At 39.8% G+C, this 20,505-nt stretch overlaps 1 protein-coding gene across 3 annotated transcripts in view; it reads right to left on the bottom strand.

Annotated features, from left to right (window-relative positions):
- CCNYL1 (cyclin Y like 1) overlaps positions 1 to 20,505 on the bottom strand; it is a 43,308-nt gene that overhangs the window by 15,720 nt on the left and 7,083 nt on the right. For all 3 annotated transcript variants that reach the window (XM_035332366.1, XM_035332367.1, XM_035332368.1), the window contains exons 3-6: positions 6,932 to 7,006; positions 4,613 to 4,647; positions 2,038 to 2,138; positions 706 to 741 (exon numbers count right to left, since the gene is read on the bottom strand). In XM_035332366.1, coding sequence (XP_035188257.1) covers positions 706 to 741; positions 2,038 to 2,138; positions 4,613 to 4,647; positions 6,932 to 7,006 — 247 coding nt within the window. The remainder of the gene's footprint in view (positions 1 to 705; positions 742 to 2,037; positions 2,139 to 4,612; positions 4,648 to 6,931; positions 7,007 to 20,505) is intronic.

Below are 20,505 nucleotides of genomic sequence, written 5' to 3'. Positions count from 1 at the left end.
AATGCTATGTTCCACTAAAACGTATTATTCATTAAAGAATAAAGGAACATATTTTATAGTTCATCTTTTCCTAGAACAATGCATGAAGTTATATTGCATTTTTGCAAAGCATTTCATGGTAAGATCTTACAACTGAATATTTAACAAGCTAAACAGTGAATAGTTATCCACGTTCTCACCAGCAAGTCAAATTGAATTTCCAAATACAGAAACTATAGTTCATATTATGCTTAATACACTTCATTAAAATGTGAAACAAATGTGAAACCATGTCATTGATTAGCATTATTTCAAAAAAGACAGCTGCAATTTTGAAGCATATGCTGTAATTAGCTATAATGGCAAGGGTTATTTGTACGTGGGACTGTGTGTTCCTTTACATATCAAAACTAATCTGTACCTCTGTATTCAGAAAAAGCTAACCCAAGTCCAAAGGCTGATGCATGATGAGTTACATGTATTTTCCTCACTCCCTCTGTTTTGACTTTTTATGCTTTGTTTGAAGCATGTGTCATTGGATAGGTGTATTATGGACCTTTCCATATCAGCTCAAAAAGGGGTACAAAGAGGAAGAAGACACACCATGAAGTTACCAGATTTTTTCAACTCTTATAACTAGGTGTTACTGAAGTGACCAAGACCATATCCCCGGCTCAAAAAAAAAAAAAAAAAAAAGGAAGGAAAGAAAGAAAAGAGCACACTCACCTGTTCTTTATGTGGTAGAATATTGCTAATGTTACACTAAAAAAAAAAAAGAGAAAGAAAAATACAGTTTTAACAAAGCACATTGTAGCATATCCTGTGCAGATTATTATCTTGTTGTTCAGGGCAAAATGTTCAGAATCCATTATCTATTAGCATCCTCCCACATTCCTGAATACCCATTACCCCATTTCTGATCCTTACCTGCCTGAAGAGAAACTAGTTAAATCAGATTTGCTAGCCAAGCTACTTTTACATTTGATGTAGAGATATTTGTGCCTTGAAAGAAATATTATGCTGGATTTTAAATACATACCTTCATTGTCTGATTAGGTAACATTTATTGAAAATGTGGACTATTCATAACTAAAATATGACATGTTCTATTTGATGTTGCATATACTCTGCTTATGTTTCAACTTTGTATCTCTGTCTGTCTAATTTAGGATGTATTTTTTAAAAATAGCAAAATAAATAATGCCAGTGTTGACACTCATTTACTGCAACCAAATTTCAAATATTCACAGTGACAACAGGAATACTGCCATCACAGGAAATCATCATGGACAAGCGCTGATCTATTGCCAACTGTACACCACTTCAAAACTGCACGAGCACTATCTTTTACATTAGTTCTTCTTTACAAAAAGATACATAAAATGTTGGATACCTTTGTTTGAAACCAAATTTGAAAGCAAAAAATCATCTTAGATATTTCCAAACTCTACTAAACTGTTAAGACAGTAAAGCTTTCTGGGCCTGAAGCTGTTATACCTTCCTTTCCCTTCAAGCACTTCTCATCTGGAATAGTCTATGAGAAAAGAAGTGTCTCTGTGTTATCCGGAATAGCTAAAACAGCCATTTCCACTGGAGAACCAAGACGACTAAATAATCGTCAAACTCACCCATCTAAAGTAAGAAATATACCAGGAAAAAGTAGGCACTAGAACTAAAACCAAAGCCAGCAACATACTTTTATCCACAGCTAGAGGGCAGACTAATACCACCGGCAAGTAGCGAACAGTTGTATGGAGTTCCAGGAAAAGTTTGTACAAAACACATTTCAAGTTTTCCCAGATCTACAGTTTATTGATTTGGCTTTCAATTTGAAGACTCGGAACTCACCCCAATGCACACTTTTAAAAAGGAAAAGGAAGTCCACTTCAGCAGTCATATAATTAACTAGACCTCTACACCTCTTCCATGTCCAACTTGAATAAGCAATGCCATGCTCCCATCATTGAAGTGTGTGACTACCTTTGGAACAGACACCACCACAAAAATCCCAAATAAATTTTGCAGCGTTACTAAGTATTGATAACAAATGGCTCTTACCACTTTATTGTGCTTCTAAGATTAGGTTGACTGACCGTGCTGTCATCTATAAATATTGTTGAGCATGAGCTGTATTTTTTTGTAAGCTGCCCTGGAGAAACCTTTGGGAGAAGGAAAAGAAAACAACAGGAAATAAATTCAAAAAGATTGATTCTGTAAGCTTCGGTTTACCACAATGAATACCAGTTTTATAGCTAAAGTAGCTACTGAGAGGAGATCTTTGTAGATGATTGCTCCTGGTGTGTAAGCTACCTCATAGCCATCAAGTTGCTCAGAATAAGCCTTTGTGCAAAACTGGCTTATAAGCCATCCCTTGTAATATACATATTTTTAGATGAGCAATTTTCAGCAGAATTAGCTGCAGCTAAAGCAGCCAAGTCCTCTGATTTTCTCAGTTCTTTCACTCCATTCTTGCCAGATATGGTCTCTGTCTTTCCCTTATAATATTTTCTTAGTTTTTTTTTTTTTTATTATATCCATCATAATTTTCTCCCTTCCTTTACACAATATCTTACACCTTTACACATTCTAGTTATCCAATATCTCTCCCTCTATAGACAGTTTTGCTTTTAGAGTTTTATTATATTTTAGAAAAAAGTAAATATCTCCCTAACATTTGCTCTCTTCAGTCATGTCTTGGTTAGCACCTGAAATCTGGAAATAAATGACTGTTCTATTTTGTCACCTGTCTTAATGCTGTAGGTTTTATACTTTATAATTTTTCCTATCTTACTGTAACACTAACTCAGGTTTCCCAGAGCATTTTTAGAGAATTCCTTGAACTCAGATATATCTTCATAACCGAGAGAAGAGTTTTAATCTAGCAATTCAAGATGCATTACTTTCTGCGACCATATTTTTAAAAGCCATGTCTAAAACTACCGCCAAAAACAATCCAATCACAGTTTACCTTGGTGCTGGCAGACTAAAGCTGGTATTATAAGGAAGGAGGGACGGACAACCCCATAATTGTATTAAATACAACGCACTTGAAATATTATCTGACTAGTAACTTATCAGTAGACACTTCTGCTAGGCAGCATTTTTAAACTTTTAGTACGTTCCATTACTAGTCAATTTTTTTATCCACTTATTAATAAAAAAGATTAAATGTCCAATATGTGCAGAAGCAGCTTAAAGCATATTTTCAAACTTTAAAGCTAATAGCTTATTATTTGTTCATGCTGATGATACTGTTTGTTTATCATTCTTTTTTATGCTGAATGTTTGTTACATTAAGCCTTACGGTGATATTCAAGCAGTAAGTTAAGACTTGTCATCTCAGCTGAGGAATTCATAGAATCATAGAATATCCTGAGTTGGAAGGGACCCTTAAGGATCATCAAGTCCAACTCTTGACACCGCACAGGTCTACCCAAAAGTTCAGACCATGTGACTAAGTGCACAGTCCAATCTCTTCTTAAATTCAGACAGGCTCGGTGCAGTGACAACTTCCCTGGGGAGCCTGTTCCAGTGTGCAACCACCCTCTCTGTGAAGAACCCCCTCCTGATGTCAAGCCTAAATTTCCCCTGCCTCAGCTTAACCCCGTTCCCGCGGGTCCTGTCACTGGTGTTAATGGAGAAAAGGTCTCCTGTCTCTTGACACCCCCTTACGAGGAAGTTGTAGACTGTGATGAGGTCTCCTCTCAGCCTCCTCTTCTCCAGGCTGAACAGGCCCAGTGACCTCAGCCGTTCTTCGTACGTCTTCCCCTCCAGGCCTATCACCATCTTCGTAGCCCTCCTCTGGACACTCTCCAACAGTTTCATGTCCTTTTTATACTGTGGTGCCCAGAACTGCACACAGTACTAGAGGTGAGGCCGCACCAGCGCAGAGTAGAGCGGGACAATCACCTCCCTTGACCTACTAGCAATGCCGTGCTTGATGCACCCCAGGACACGGTTGGCCCTCCTGGCTGCCAGGGCACACTGCTGGCTCATATTCAACTTGCTGTCTACCACGACACCCAGATCCCTCTCTTCTAGGCTGCTCTCCAGCATCTCATCGCCCAGTCTGTACGTGCAGCCAGGGTTTCCCCGTCCCAGGTGCAGGACCCAGCACTTGCTCTTATTGAACTTCATACGGTTGGTGATCGCCCAGCTCTCCAACCTATCCAGATCCCTCTGCAAGGCCTTTCCACCCTCATTCGAGTCCACGACTCCTCCAAGTTTGGTGTCATCAGCAAACTTGCTCAAAATACCTTCTATTCCTACATCCAGATCGTTTATAAAAATATTGAAAAGTACCGGCCCTAAAATGGAGCCTTGAGGAACCCCACTAGTGACCGCCCGCCAGCCTGACGCAAATTAATCCAGTTTTATTTGTTTTAAATAGCAACATAGGCAATTTGACTTGTATTTTATTCTTTACTGTTTTGAAACACTTAAGACTGATAAAAGAGAAAGACATTATTATTCTTTTGTCATCAGCCACTCTATGCTCTGTAATACTACGCCTGCTTGTTTTTTTAAAAGATGGGCAAAGATAATTCATTTTTATCTTGCTAAGAATGACTTAGAATGTATGTATGCAGGACCGTACACATAGAACTACCACAGTTCTAAGAATTTTACTTACATGGTTGATGTGGTTACTCTTCCTCTTCTCTCTCACTAGAAAAATGGAGAAAGAATGTGAACTTTTCTAAAATAGAATCCTGATTTACATTCAATCAAGTCATTCTATTAACCTATTCTTCTGAAGCACAGGAGCATTAGAAGTTTCTAATTTGACTGTTAGGTCTCAAGAAAAGTAAATTTTAAGCAAAAATGCAGAAGTTTTATCAACCTAGCAAACTACATACTACATCCAGCTTTCCACATGTACATTGTGGAACAACTACTACCCATCACACTAACAAGAAAATGTCTCAACATTGAATAGATGTTAGTCACTATGAAAAGCTGGGTGATTTTAGGATAGTTTGAATAGATAATGTCTAATATCAAACAGCAACCAGTTAACAAATAGAAGTAAAACCACCACATATCCTATTTGCCAAAAAACTAAAGTGCCTTATATACATGTTCTCTCTCTTCCCATTAGACAGCAGAAGGTAAAAAGTTATTTCACTACACAGAAGATGCTGGCACAAACTACAAGTAGGTATTTATCAGATAACTGCAACCATTTTATTTAATCACCTCAGACTGTGTCAGACTTAAATAAATAAATGAAAATGTCAAGGGTTAGCTCCCAGCTGTAACAATAGCAGTGAAACAAAACAGTGCTGTTAGATGACAGCTGAGAGTTGCACACATGGAGTTTTAAAAGTGAAACAACCTATACAAACGTGACCAGCCTGGACAGGTAACTGTACCTCCTGCTCCAACCTTTTGACCTTAGAACATTACCACTTGTAAGCAGGACACATTCTCTTACACATTTCAAAAAAATAAATTGAAGAGAATGTCCAAATTTAGTCTTTTTTTTTTTTTTTTAAATAATAATAAAAAAACTCATGATTATGATAACATCTCAGTGAGAGAGAACTTAAGGATATTAATTCTACTGATCCTATGGAAGTTTAACTAAAGAAGATCCAGTGAAATTAGAAAATAAATCCTTCTGCTTAATTTGTTGGTAAGAATACCCTGTAAAAATAAATCCATCAGACTAATAGGAACTTCAGAGAGTAGTTTAATAGCTATTAACTCACCTAGCAGACCATTTTCCCACATGAATACAAGTGTACACATTTCAGTACATTACAACTGAAGAATGCTGAATCTGTTTAAAAGCAATACTACTCTCCACAAGGACGTTCACATAGTTTGAAAGTTAAAGACTACAGAATGAAACCACACTACAACATTCAAGAACTATATCAACTTGTAGCTGCAACTTAAACAGAGCTTGCCTATAAGGAGCCTGAAATTTGCAGGTCAGATCCTTTTGCCTGTTTGAAGGCTGACATTAGAGACCTCTAGAAAAGAGGCCTAAATTTCCTTGGTATCATATTTTCTGGTGAATCAAGCTACTGCTTGTTTCCACTCTTCAGAGATTATCTGAATATTGTGAAGTTGATATAACTGACAATTTTACTACTTGCAATAACAGTATCAGCAGGACTGCAAATGACAGACCTGTCAAAACAATACTACTTTTCTGTGGCAAAGCTATGCCAAGGTTGAAGACACACTGTGGCTTTCCATCAACCCAAGCGTAACACTAGCTTAGGAAAATAGTTCAAACAAGAACCAACTATAGAACAGTACAGAAGCATTTTTAAACTAATATCTTAAACTCCTTTTAAGTTGCAACTTAAAATTTTAATACTGTATAAATTATTTTTATTTATGCAATATGAAAATGCCTCTGCTTTGTAGCATAGCTACAGTACAGTAGCTATAAATAGCTATAGTAATTGTTCAAAATTGGCTTTCTGATTTAAATAAAGGATCTGCAAAGAAACTGGAAATCTCAATACATCCATGTTATTAAAAACAGTAATCAAGAATAATTATGCTATGGAAACTATTCAGTTTAAAACAACATATTCAAAAATAACTGATGAAGACGGATAGTCTACATTTACTATTCCTTACAGATTATTTTTTTTTTTCTTTTTTAACTTTGTAAGAAGTCCTTGGGTCATAAAAAAAAAAACACAAAACTACTGCTTGAAGCTTCAGTTACATTAGTGTAGTGATAAAGCCTTGCTCCCCCAGATTACTGGAATCCAGTTTCTGAAATCTCCTGCTATTTAAAATAACAAGTGTTTCTAAGCGTTAAGTAAATAGCCTATGAACACATTTCTGTGTAAAAATGTAAGTTACTAATCCTATGCTTTGAAATAATTAAATTAATTCAGGTATTCCTGAGGTGTATAACTAAAATAGGCAATTATTTTTTTCAGTTTTCCTCCCCACTTTAATTGGAAAGAACTTAGCTTACCATCTGTTTGAGACTTGCTAAGGAAAATTGTGCTTGCTCTGGGATGATCAGATGGATTAGATTCCAATGCTAAATCTGAAAGAGAAAGGACAAAAAAATGGAAGACCATCAATAGAAGATGATGATTACTGCAGATTCCCACCCAGCCTTAAAATGTTCAAGCACGGTGATAGAATCAAGATTGGAAATGCATAGAACAGGTTCTCTAAAGCAAAATCTCTCTTTTGCCAAGGCAAATAAAAATCTGTCATCTTCCTTTTCACTGAAAAAAAAAAAAAAGGCAGACTTATTTATACTGCCATGCAACTCTGAAGCAGCTTACAGTTTCCATCAAAACAAAATCTGGAAAGGTAGACCGCAGAAACCAATATATACCTGCAGAAGTCAGTATACAGCCCGGCATGTTAGGATAGCTTGATGTGGAGCCTGTGCTCAGTAGATAGCAGAAAAGTAGAACTTTATAAAGATTTTAAGTTAAAAAAAAATAAAAAGGACACTACAGACCTTACTTTCACTGTATACCTTATGTATTCAGTATGTCAGTAAACAATCTTTGTGATCCTATACAAGAGCTTAATGAGTAACTTAGAGTGCTGCTAAATATCAAAACACAGTTCTAACACTATTCTTTTCTTTTGGACTTTCAAGTAAAACTCTGCACACCTAATATATAGTTACAGAAAAACAAAATGGTTGCTTTAATCCTGTGCTATAGTGATGGCATCAGATGAGGATATATTACTCCCTTAGATTAAGATGAAAGTGATCACTAAAAATGTTTGGACTGATGAAACTGTAAACATCATGATTAATTTTTGATCTCTGACAGCAAAACCAGCTGCTTGAGGAAGTCACAAACACACCAACTTTTGTGAGCGTATCAATAGAACAATCTTCCTAGTACTGTGATCCTGTACATCCCAGAAGGAGTAAACTCTCAGCAATTTACATTCTGGTCTCCATGTGTGCTATTTATGCCATGCTAACCATAAAAGCAAGCAAGCTCACAAACTTGGACATTAGTGTTCCAAGGCAGTATTGTCAATACATTTTTTAAGGGTGTCACAACTGCAAAGTCATCTACGAATCACCATCAACTTTTCATGAAAAAAAATCTTAAGAGCTTTTTATGCACTGAGCCAACAGAGCTCTGATTAAATAGTAGTCAAAGTATGCACAAACTCTCTTGGTGCTAGAAGGCTCAGCTATGTCAATGTTTTGTGCTACTGCACCTAGCCTACATCACAGCCACAGCCCTTATGCGTCAGCAAGTGAACGTCACTGTCGAAGTGTGTGTATGCCTGAGACTTCTCGTTCCAGATCCCCATTGGTACTGATCTTAGTCCAACAGTGTTGTTCTGACACTGGTCCAGGAAGCAGACCACTGAAATTTTGAATCTCTACTGTACAAATAGGGTAACCAACATGTACAACAGAATAGGATGATTTTTCAGCCAGGAATTTCCCCCTCTCAAAAAAAGGCCACAGTCAGCTACAAAAGCAGATCCTCTTGAGCAGGGTTGAAAAGCAAAACAGTACTTCTATTTCCACTTTACTGTGCTCATTCCTGGCATTCAATTAACAGATGCATGTATTTAATCACATAGTTAAAATGTAAGAATCCCTGGTTTATAAATTCTAGAACAGAATTTACCTTACCACTTACACCTCAAGTACCGGTGGTATATACTTGATTCTCTGAAAAAAATCCAGAATACAATAGTATGCCACACCAGCACATTTTAACTACTACTTATAATATTGCAACAAATAGTTTAACTTATTTAAAATTTCTCCACAATGTTGTAACACTTTTAAAATCACTTAAGAGTCAATATGGACACAAACTCTAGTTTCTAATGCTAGCATTCTATTAAAAGGGGAAAAAAAAAAAAAAAAAAAAAAAGACGGACACAAACCAAGGAATTCACTAATAATAGCAAATTTTAAACAACTTTTGGAATTTGAGAAAGAAGTTATTCAGGAATGGAAGTATTGTACTAGGCTACCAAATGACCAAAGTGTCATCAACAGATGGAACAGGACTGCAAAATACAGAATTGAAATACAGATTATTACATTATTTTAAAGTTTTGACACAAACAGAGAAAATCATTCAGAATTTATTTATTTACGATTTAGCAGCAACTTTTAGAGAACCAGAGTAATTCAGATTAGAACGGACCTCAGGAGGTCTCCAGCCCACCCTCTTGCTCACAGCAGTGTCAGCTCTGAGGCAGAAGTAGGCTGCTCAGGTCTTTACCCAGCTGAGCCTCCAAAATCTCCAAGGGCTGGAAGGCTGCACAGTCTCTCAGGGCAACTTGTTCCAATGCCCAGCTGTCCTCATGGGAAAAAGTGTTTCCTTGTACCTGTTTGGAACCTCTCATTTCAACTTAGATCCCTTGCTGTCTCATATTGCGGCCACACACCACTGGAAAGAGCCTGACTACGTCACCCCAGTGACTTCCCTGGAGGTACTGACAAACTCCTGTGAGGTGCACCTGCAAGGTTTGGCCCTCTTTCCTTCAGGCTGAACAAGCCCAGCTCCCTCAGCTTCTCTTCACCTGTCAAATGCTCCAGGCCCCTGAGGAGGATTAATGCCTACAGGACCATGGGACTCGCTACTGAATGGTGCAGAAGAGCATCTGGGGACTGTACACAAGACTTAAGCGATATTTAGGGGAAAGACCGAAGGCTGGGAAAGGGAGAAAGCAAGGTAGACTGGGGAGGAACAAGCACAGGAAAAAGGGATGAAAGTGGCAGTGACTTGTAAACAGACTGCTGGTCAACACGCTTTCTCTGGCCAGGCATGGTGCCTGATCACTGCAGCCTGTCCTATCTGTGCAGGTCCAAGCACCAGCAACTGGAGCAGGTCTGCAGGCCTCGGGGTTCATGTGTCCAGGTGTCAGCAACTGGGGAGACCCAGGATCCAGGTACTGGGCAGACTGCATGTCTAACACTAGGTGCTGGAAGGACCCATACTGTATATATGCGTCTTCTCTGCTAATGGGCTTTCATCCTGATCAGCCACAGAGGGGAACAGGATGAGGCTTCTGATGCTGTTTATGCCTGTATGTTGTGTTTTCTGCCTGCACTGAGCTGTACAGCCAGCTGTATATGTGTTGTGCACATGTGCCTTTTGGGAAGCCTTGTACGAACCTACAGCTGCAGCAGCTTCCCCGCTACCAGGCTACTGAACGTGGTAACTCCTAACAGAACTGCATTTCTCCTTCCTCAATTCCATAAGGTTCCTGTTGTCCTCCAGCCTACTCAGGTCCCTCTGAATAAACAGCCTCCAGCATAATGACTGTTGCTCACTAGGGTGTTACCTGCAATTTGGGTGTAATCCATTGTCTCCTCCAGGTCACTGATGATAAACGTTACAGAGAACAGTGTTTTTTTTCCAGGGAAGAGACAGTAAGAGTTAAATAGCACCCATCCTCTCTCAGCCCACAGAAAAATACAGTTAAAATGCTGATTTCCCTGAGGTCTTGATTCACTTTGAAATGACACTTCTTGATAAAGCTTTCTTCTCGTGCTTTGCTAGTCCTTACATCCATCCTTCTTAGATGTTAGAAGTCAGGTCTAAGGCAAAAAATACTACAAGAAAAACACGTGCAAATATAACCAACTTTCACCCTGTACAAGAATGCCCTATGACAGGTGGCACTGTAGGATGTATCAAGGGACAGCATATTGACACGATCACACAAGGAAGACGTGACTTCCTGAACCTAAGCAGACACACATGTGAAGAGAGGAACAGCAGTGAAAGGAAAATAGACTTCACTGGCTCCAGTTCCACAGTGGTTCTGCTAGGCATACGATGCTTTCTGCTGGACAATGTTAGGTGTATCAGCACCCACAGCACACCAAACCCACAACATCATACAACAAGTTACGGTACTAACAAACTCCAGAACACCCCATGCAGTTCCTGGTACAAAACATTGTAACATGATCCAGACCAACCATAACCAGGCTTCTTAAACCAAAATAATGTGGCATTAACAGAAACAGCACAGCTGATCTGTCTTGCATGAGACTGTGAAGAAAGAGATGCATTTTGTAGACTGCCTGCCCATAGCTTCCCCCTTCTATGCAGCCAGAAAATTTTAACCCTTCTTGCTTTAATGTTCTCCCTGGACAACGCTTTTCTCCAAGCAATGGAAAAATTGTCACATGGTTTGCTCTTCCCAAACTGCCCATTTTGCTCATGAAACACCAAAAAGGAACAGCAATACAATTGATAAAGGAAACATAAGGCAAGAGGCAAACAAGGATGTGAGAAGAGGCAAAATGCAATGGGAAACAGCAAAAGAAAAGCCAGACAGAGATTAATCCACTTGAAACCAATTTGACACACATCCAGCCATAACTCCTAATACTTCATCTTGGTAGCACTTAAAAATCCCAAACCAAGATATCTAGCTTTAAAATAATGTTAAGTCTTGTTTAGGAGCTGCATCAGAAGACACATGACAGAACACTCAGGCTTCACAGGTAGCTAGCTAACTGAAAAAAAAGAAGGGGAAGAGTGGCATGCCATGGGATGAACAGAAATAGTGGAAATTAAAGCATGCAGAAACAGGAATGATGCCAAAAAGCAAGAAAAAAACTCCACTGTTTTAATGGCTACCAACTCAGTAGAAGTCAAACATTTTCTATCAGAACCTCACACTTCATGACACTGAGGTGAGAAGGGAAGATTCCCACCAGAAATGCAGTCTGCGGGAGCAGCGCAGAAATGCTACCCTCCACCTCTCCAAGAACTGCGTATCTAAAGTAACCTTCAGAGTACTACCAGCCCTGTCACATCCAGCCTTCTGTCTCCAATTAGAGCACAGAGAAACCAGAACTCTCTTCCCTCTCTCGCCATTCTTGTTTTAAAGAATCATTGCAGTTTGCTTGCCCTCCAGACAATCTCAGCTACCCCTGCTGCTGCACACAGATAAGGACATACAGCCCCTCCTGGGCAGGCCACACTGCTTGTGAGAGCAAACCTCTGTTTTTAGCTCAAGTTTTTACATCCTTTCCTTGACACAAAACCTGCATGAAGAGTACTTTTACTCATCTATGTCATGTAAGAATGCGTGTGGGTTTTAGGAATTTATAATTCTAACAACTTGTCTACTGTCTTACACACCTCCACAGGTGATTTCAAACTATGAAGAGCACATTTTACATACCGCATCATGTTACTTACATTATCTCCTGAATAAAGCTGACAATCAAAGATGTCACTGTTACTAAGTAGCAGCCCTTCAAAGATTTCGCTACTTTTGGACATTAAAATGTTGTATTTCCTGTGACAGTTTTATCCCCATCCTCTCCTTCACTAGACAGCAATAACATTTTGATAGAGCACATATTTAAAGCATTAAATCATAAAACCACCGCTGCTGTAAATTGAGTTTCTTCCCTTGCTCAGTGGGTTGCTAGTTTTGATTAATGGTTGAGCTTCCCTTATTTCATCACTTAACAATGCATAAAAAATGGGAGTTACTTAACTCACAATAAAGATTTAAGAATTAAACCAAATCAGACGAACAAATTTGCCCATCCATTTCACATAGCCTGTTATTCCTAACAATAACTTCACATAAAGTAATTTGTCCTTTAAAATTATGTTACTCTGTTCCCAACAATTTACCTACCAAATTGTAATTCTGGTTTCTAAATCCAACCTGCTTTGTTTACGCTGCACCAACCACACAGAACATGCCATAGAACTAAGGACACAAAGGTTGCTTCCATTTGCCTTCTCCCATTACGTCCTCAGTGACACACAGCTTAATCTATCTTTTCAACTTTCCACAGGTGGCTTCTTTCCCAGATTTGGGCAGAATTAAAGCATTTTCATCTCTTGTTCATTCATCTTCAAGAAAATATCTCTCTTCTATAACGAGGGACTCAAAATATACAAAACTTGCTGTTTTAGTAACTAAACAAGCAAATTTAAATACATACAGGACTAGATTTGTGGTGTAACAGCGCTTTTAAGCAGAACCAGCTCTAAGACAGGAAGTCTATTTTCAGGGAAAATCTTGGTGAGGACATAATCTTAACTAATACCTTCCTATACACATCCTTTAAAAACACTCCTAACTCCGCACTGCCCAGAGGAAATCAACTATTTATTTAAGAAAAGCAACCAAAAACAACCTACACAGTTGGTGTTTGTTCAGAATGACAGAGTGGTTGAGGTTGGCAGGGACCTCTTGAGGTCGGCTAGTCCAGCTCTCCTCCCCTACAGCTACAGCAGGCTGCCAAGGCCCAAGCCCATCAGGTTTTGAAAAGCTCCACAGATGCAGACTTCACAGCTCCTCTGGGCAACAGGTTCCAGAGGCTGACCACCCTCATTGTTAGTTGGTTATTTCTAAGGATCATGACTTTTGCATTTCTTCAACTGCAGGAGGATCCACACTGCTTTGGCTGGCCCCTGCAGCGAACACCAGCATGAATCCTATTGCACACTGGTCACAGGCCCTGTCAGGGAAACATGGAAAGAGATCTATTCCACTGTACACAGTATCCAGTGCTTCAGGACTCAAAGAAATTATGCTTCCATGCTGCGTACCTGCAAGTGTTACAATCACATGCACACATTTTAACTAGTCAGAGCAGAAGGATGTCAGGAGCAACCAAAATTCCATGGTGAAGGCAGGACCAGTGAGAAGGAAGGAAACTACCTGTCCATGGGTGTGTATATTGGAAGTAGAAGAAGAACAGTAGTTCACAAGTAAAATCTTAAAAGTAGCTAACATTTTGTTAGAAAGGTATTTCTGGACTGCATCCAATGTAGAACCACTAACAAAGCCAAGGAGAAAGAAATACTTCCACGCTGCCTGCTTTTTACTGCCCATATAGACTTTTACATGGACCACAACTCACTACCATGATAAGATAATGAAAAAAAAAATAGAGCTGTGGAGTTCTGCTCTAAGTCAAAAAAAGTTTTTCTACACATTACGACAATTACATTTTCTACACATTACATATTGAAACAAGATCAACCAAACTTTCACTCCTAAATCCATGCCAATAACTTTAAGGAAAGCTTTCCCTGCACCAGCATTTCACACGCACACTGCTTTCCTTCTCACAAGACATGGTTCAGAAAGGAAATCAGATGAGCATCATAAATCCCTGTATCACCTAGTGTCTACAGGTAACACAACTATGGTGCACTGTACTGTGTGTTAGGTGTCTCCATGCCAGTCCATCAGGTGGCATGTTACATTTTTTCCTCCTCTTCCAATTGCTGTCATGGATGCATTAACTCAAGCTTCTCATGAAGTCTGGGCTTTTATTAAAGTTAACAGGGTTTCATCACATCTTTTGTGCCATTGTAGGCACAAGCTCAAACACAGTCACTCTTTACAGTGGCTTTGTGGATTCTCAGCTCACCTGCATTTTGTTCAATAAAAGAACAATAACTATCTGCATACAAAACACATCCAATGGTTTTAGAGAAAAACTTTCTTTGGCTTTGAAAGAAATTGGACTTCAACAGATTATTATCCAAGTCTGACTGACATGATTGATGACAAGCCAGTGTTACTTTTCACAGTGTAAAACAACAACAAAAAAATCAAAACCCAACTATGTTTGATTACTGTAATGACTGAAGATCCTTTCAGAATTCCACAGGCAAAGCTGTGCTATACACGCACCATTCATCAAACACTGCAGAATGCTATCAGGTTGATAGCGGGATTTTTGTTATCAGCTGTGGAAGTAACCCTGACACCTGCATCATCTGCAAGTGGGATTTTCAGTTTTATTCATCTGACTTCACTACCCATTTGAAAAACAGCAGAGCTATTTAAACACAGTTGTATCTTCTTTTGTCCCTTCAAGTGGAAACAATTCAAAGTTCTCTTCTGAAAAGATGATTTTCATAGCAAGTGAAGTAAGAGTGCACATCTGAACCCTAGCTGTAACAAAGACAAAACAGTAAGATTTAGAAGTCTCAAGATTAGTTTGTTTCAAGGATCTGCAGATGCAAGGTCTTGGTTCTTAACATTTGGTAGTGCTTTCCTCCTACCACTCTCAGTAATTTCCTCCTTCTTCCTACATGTGGAAGAAGATTGTTGGAAGCCTTGATTTAATGTGTGATATGAATTTGGGAGGAGTAAGTTTTTGCTTTTTGTTGGCTCATGCAAGAGTCAATTCCTGTTAGTCATCGTCTCAGTACAAGCTCAGCACACTGAGCACACCGGAGAGAACAGATACTTCTAGCTACAAAACTTCTGGTGCTCTACAGCATCTACCCCGACAGGTAGGAGGAAAAAGAGCAAGTCTCGTAAAGCAAGCCAGGAGAGGAGAGGATCCTAGAGATAAGTTACATGAAAACATAGTAATTTAAAAAAAAATAAATAAATTTGACATGATAATGAATTCAGTTTCCTTAACTCCATAAGTTTCATTGAAACCCCCAGATTAGCTGTATATTTCAATAGAGATTTTCATAAAATGAGGAATGAGTTATAATAGTTGCTATACTGTAAGTCTGAAGAAAGACACCAAAACAAATATGCTTCCCTCCACATATGCTTCCTGTATATGCATTCTGTATCAGTGATTCTTAAAAATCTAAGGCTTACATAAACTTGCTAGTTACAGAAATCTACAAGATTTGTAGGAGAGAAACAGAGGATTCCTTAGCCATCAGCAGTATCCATCCATAAGAATAGAAATACAGACATTGTAGTATGGCAATGTTTTCTTCTATTCCCAAATGCACAAGGCAATTTCAGCACTGCTTCTGAAGGACTCACCAATCCCATCACTCCCACTATGTGCATTTTTCAGGTAATTTCATAAGGCATTAGGCATCTTAAGCCAACAAGGTGGAAGGTGTTACAGGCTTGTAAAAGAGTCAATTCTTTCTCATTTGTCAAGACCCCACACGATTTGTAACTGCTGCAAATACCTAGTTAGGTCCTAATCAGTGGTAGGAAAGGGATATTGATATTTCTTGGGAAAGGAGAGAGAGTTACCTAAAAATCTCAGTAGATATGGGGAAAATGGGAGCAGGAATAACAGGGACAAATCTATCTGCTGGTTTCCATCCCCAGTTTCGTATGTATCTAAGCACACAACTGAACAGAGCCAGAAGAGACAATACAAGAAGGTTAAGTCTCTGATGCCAGCAGTTTTCAGCACAGGAAAAAGCTGATTCCTTGCATCAGTGGTTTGTTTGTTTGTTTGTTTAAAAAACAACAACAACAACAAAACTTAGTAACATTTAAAGGAGGATTTTTTTTAAAAAAACATCCGTACACTTTAAGCAAGCTAACATAAGAGATGAACAAACTAACAGAACTAATACCTTCAGCAAAGAGGTTTACAGACAACCAGATCACAGATAATCAATATATTCAAATATCTCTTCATTTCCAGCACTGTTTAGTGAGTCTGGCATGTAGGCAACTTGAAGCTTGCCCCTTTCAGTGCAGCACAGCTTCTGGACAGCCAGAGGTTGTTAAAAAAAAAAAAAAAAAAAGAAAAGAAAAAGTTCATGGGTGCTTGTAATAAGAGTTATGCTAGGCACTAGTTTGAGCCTGTTATTAATTCTCCTCTCAAATGTCCCCTTACATTTGTTTTCCCATCTAGCCTCCATGCAATGACTTTGTCCCACTCAGCACCTCTATTGATACCATTTGCTTTTCCCTCTCATTCCTGATTCTCTTTTCCCTTCATTCTCCAGCCCCCAGCTCTTCAGGGGAAGGTACCGCATGATTGTGTCCCATCAGATCAGTAGGTCAGCAATCTTCCACTTGGTTCATGGAATCAGGCATGCCCCTGATCAAACTGCTGCACTCAGCAAACAGCAGTGCTGAAAGGAGATAATATTTTCAAGTACAAATGAGAAAAGCTTGCCAAGTGAGGCCTTGTCCTAGTTTTATCAAAGAATTTATGAAAAACTAGATCTATGTTTAAATACGGGGAACTGGCAAGAAAACGTCAACTGCATGAAGTTCTCCACAAAATAACCAGAAAAAAATCACAGGAAAAAATAATAAATCCCTAAAATAAACGTTATCAGACACTCGTTTGGAAAAAAACAGTAATCAGCACAACACAACCCAAACACAACTTTAAGATCAAAGAGCTGCTGATTGTAAAACTAAGCAGGAAAGCCTTCTTGGTCAATTCCAACTGCTTTGGACTGCTGCTTGCACACAGAAGGAATGAACACTTAACGCTTGGCTGAGCAATCAACTAGCAGCTTTAGCTTTTAGCTTTTGATATCGAACACTAAGAGAAGGCATGAACCTATTTAGAAGAAACTACCAGTTTTACAAATTGTGTTTGTTCTATTTACTTAATGCAGCTTGGCTTAGAATATCAAACCATAAATGCAGGCTTATTTCTCATTCAGAAAAAAATCTGCAATGAACAGGTTATAGCTCAGGATCTTGGTAACAATAAAATACGAAGTCATCATTTAAATTCTCTTAGCAGCGGAACCGACAGCCTATTCCCATTTGAATCAACTTTTGTTGAAGCATTACATTTTCAGTTTCACAGTATGTTTTATCTCCCTCCCACTTACCCTTCCTTTTTTGTCTTATATAAATACCACCTCATAACCTTTCTTGTTTAATTCTGCTTTGACATAGGCAATCTAAGCAGTTCTGACTGGAAACCTTCTGGAGCCGGTTGACCATCATAAACCCTACTCCATTCCCTGAGGAGTACTTTGGATGAGGATTCTATTTCCAATTTTCAACAGCAGTTACGTCTATATTTTAAGCAATGAGATTAACTTAAGTATTTTAGATTTATATACTGTATTTCATGCAGTATATTTATCCTTTTCTTCCCCAAAATAAAATTAACGTCCATAAAGTAATGCTTATGAAATACAGTGCCTGTTAAGCAGTAAGCTGGAGAAGCATCAGAATAATCCCCATTTAAGAGGGGACCATATTCCACTTGCTAAAAAAAAAAAAAAAGAGAGAGAGAGAAAACAATACATAAAAAAAAAAGTCCAAAGCTCAGCTGGCAAATTCTGCATTCCTGATAACAAACACATTCAATTCTAGAAAACCAAGGGGAAAAGGATTCAGAGATTTAGGAACAACAAACTTTAAAGACAGACATTTAAGAAATTAAGTCTCCATGACATTTAGATGCAAGTTTTCTGATATATTTAGCTGTGCTCTTAGAAGCTCCTAGAACTGTGCATCACACAACTGAAATAGTCAAGATTATGTTGGTTTCTTTTCCCCTTGTAGCTTTTTGTTTTTCTCCAAAGCATTCAACCAAAGGCCAGTTAGTTGGTTCTGAGGCTTCACTTACTACATAACCAGCATATCTTACCTAACCATCACATTATACACTATATATATATATATATATATATATATATATATATATATATATAAGTAATATTATCCCTAAAATTAAACTGCTGGACTACCTACCACTACAGCAACAATCTTGTTCTGTAGTAGCCAGCAGCACAGAAATGTGTAGGCTGCCTGCATGGTTTGGTATGCTGACAGCTTTTATATCCTAGAGTTAAGAGGGATAAGCACAGGTACCTGGTATGTGGAAGTGCTGCGTTTACAGATTTAACATTTTCATAGAAGGTCTTAAACAGACAGCAATACCTCTGACAAATTCATGACAACACTTCATTTTGTAACACTTCATTTCAGACTCTTCACAAATAACGTTTAACATTATGAAATTGATTACTTAAATCTATTTGGTTAGCACTTTAATATGCTCAAAACATGGACGCAAGATACTTTACATCTAACATTCATCAAACAGAATTGTATCTTCATAAATATATCAAACTGATACTTTTTGCAGCCCTAAACAGTCATATCAGTCAGAAAACTGTGGACAAACAGCATTAATCACTTGTAGCAAGATCTGCCTCTGAGGCCATGCAGTCAGGAACCTCACACCACAGAAAAAGTGATCTTTAAAACCATCTAACACACAAACTATAAGTGCTAACTTTAGGATTACCTCCATCCTCAAAATCAAAGTTCCCACAGCCACAAAACTAAAGTTTGTGATGAACAGCTACTACCTTACTCCTGGCCTATACACTTTTACTCATGTCTGCAAATTTAAATAAATAAATAAGTACTTCCCTACTTCAATGCCAATTCTGACATCTGGATGAGATCAAAATTAAGCCTAATTATTTAGCACTGCTGACATGATCACATACTAAGGAGTTAATCAAATACAATGCTTATTCCTGAGCAGGCTTATTTAGCTTAGGCATTTTTGCTTGGCTTATTAGAACATTTAGAGAGTTTAGCTCCTTCTCGCTTAATGAGCATGGGAGAGTTCAGACATTTCTGCAATATCTTCTTGCAAGAATAAAGTTTTATTTCTCCTAAACGGCAAATAAAATTTCTCCTGCTGTATTGCACAGCTGTCTCAAAGGAGACCCAGGGAGCTGACTGTTCCGTCTCATTTCTGTAACAGCTGCACCATACGGGGCTGTGCAGAACCATGCAAGTTTAATAACTCAATTTCTGAAGGTTTCCTCACAGTTATGCGGCTAGTTTCTCTACCACCACCAAAAACTTGTTCACAAACTCAATATGAGCACGGAGGTCCAGTAATGATTGTTATTGTATGCATCCTACGCTAAAGATGTCAGGCTATTTATTTTTCCAGATGAATATATTTCATGTAGGTGTGGTTATAATTATGAGGAGGAATAGCAAAGCACTTAATTAGAGAAAGTTTTGAATACCACTGTGCCGTATGGCTGCAGAACCACGTGAGCTGACAGGCAGACAGGAGCACCCCTAACCTGTTGTCTCAGTAGCTCCGCACAGCACAGACCTGCAAGCCCGTCTGAAGAGGAGTTACGCTAGGAAGCAAGCCTTTGCGACGCCCGCAACCCAGGTCTGACTGGAAGGGATTTGCACAGCAACACGTACTTCGCTTTCGGCTGAAGGGGAGCAGACTGGGGGCACGGAGAGCGGCACGAGGAGGAACCTGGGTGCCATGCAGATCCGGCCGAGCATCCCACCCCACAGGGCTGGTCTCTAAGCCCCCGGTGATGTCAGGCACACAGCGCCGTGCCCTCGCTCCCCACACACCCTCTTCCTTCCTCCCGCCCGGCACAGCCTGGGAACGCCGCAGCTCCGGCCGAGCACGGCGCTGGAGGCCGGTCTTAACCCGCGGCCGGGGACGCTTCGCCGGTGTCTGGGCCGGGCCGGGCCGTGCCCCGGAGGCGCTGGGCAGGCAGGGAGGGAGCGCTCCGAGCGCCGAGCCCCGGGCGGAGGCGTTGCCGCTGCGGCGGGGCAGCCCCGGGGCGCGGTGACAGCGCGGGGGGCCGGGGGGGGCCCGGCCGGGACAAAGCGGCCCCCTTCCACCCGCCCCCTCCCCGCCCCGGGCACCGGCCCGCGCCGCCGCTCACCATCCGGGAACTCCCGGTCGCTGATGTGCTGGAGGTGGGGGCCGCCGCCGCCGGGATCCGAGTCCCCCGAGTCGGCCTCCGCCGCTGCCGAGCCGCCGCCGCCCGCAGCCGCCGCCTGGTACGCGTCCGCCCAGCGGTCGGGGCCCGCCGCTGCCCCCCC

This window comes from Oxyura jamaicensis, chromosome 7, assembly GCF_011077185.1.
Source record: "Oxyura jamaicensis isolate SHBP4307 breed ruddy duck chromosome 7, BPBGC_Ojam_1.0, whole genome shotgun sequence".
Lineage (NCBI taxonomy): Eukaryota > Metazoa > Chordata > Aves > Anseriformes > Anatidae > Oxyura > Oxyura jamaicensis.
This window is presented reverse-complemented; position numbering and strand designations above follow the sequence as displayed.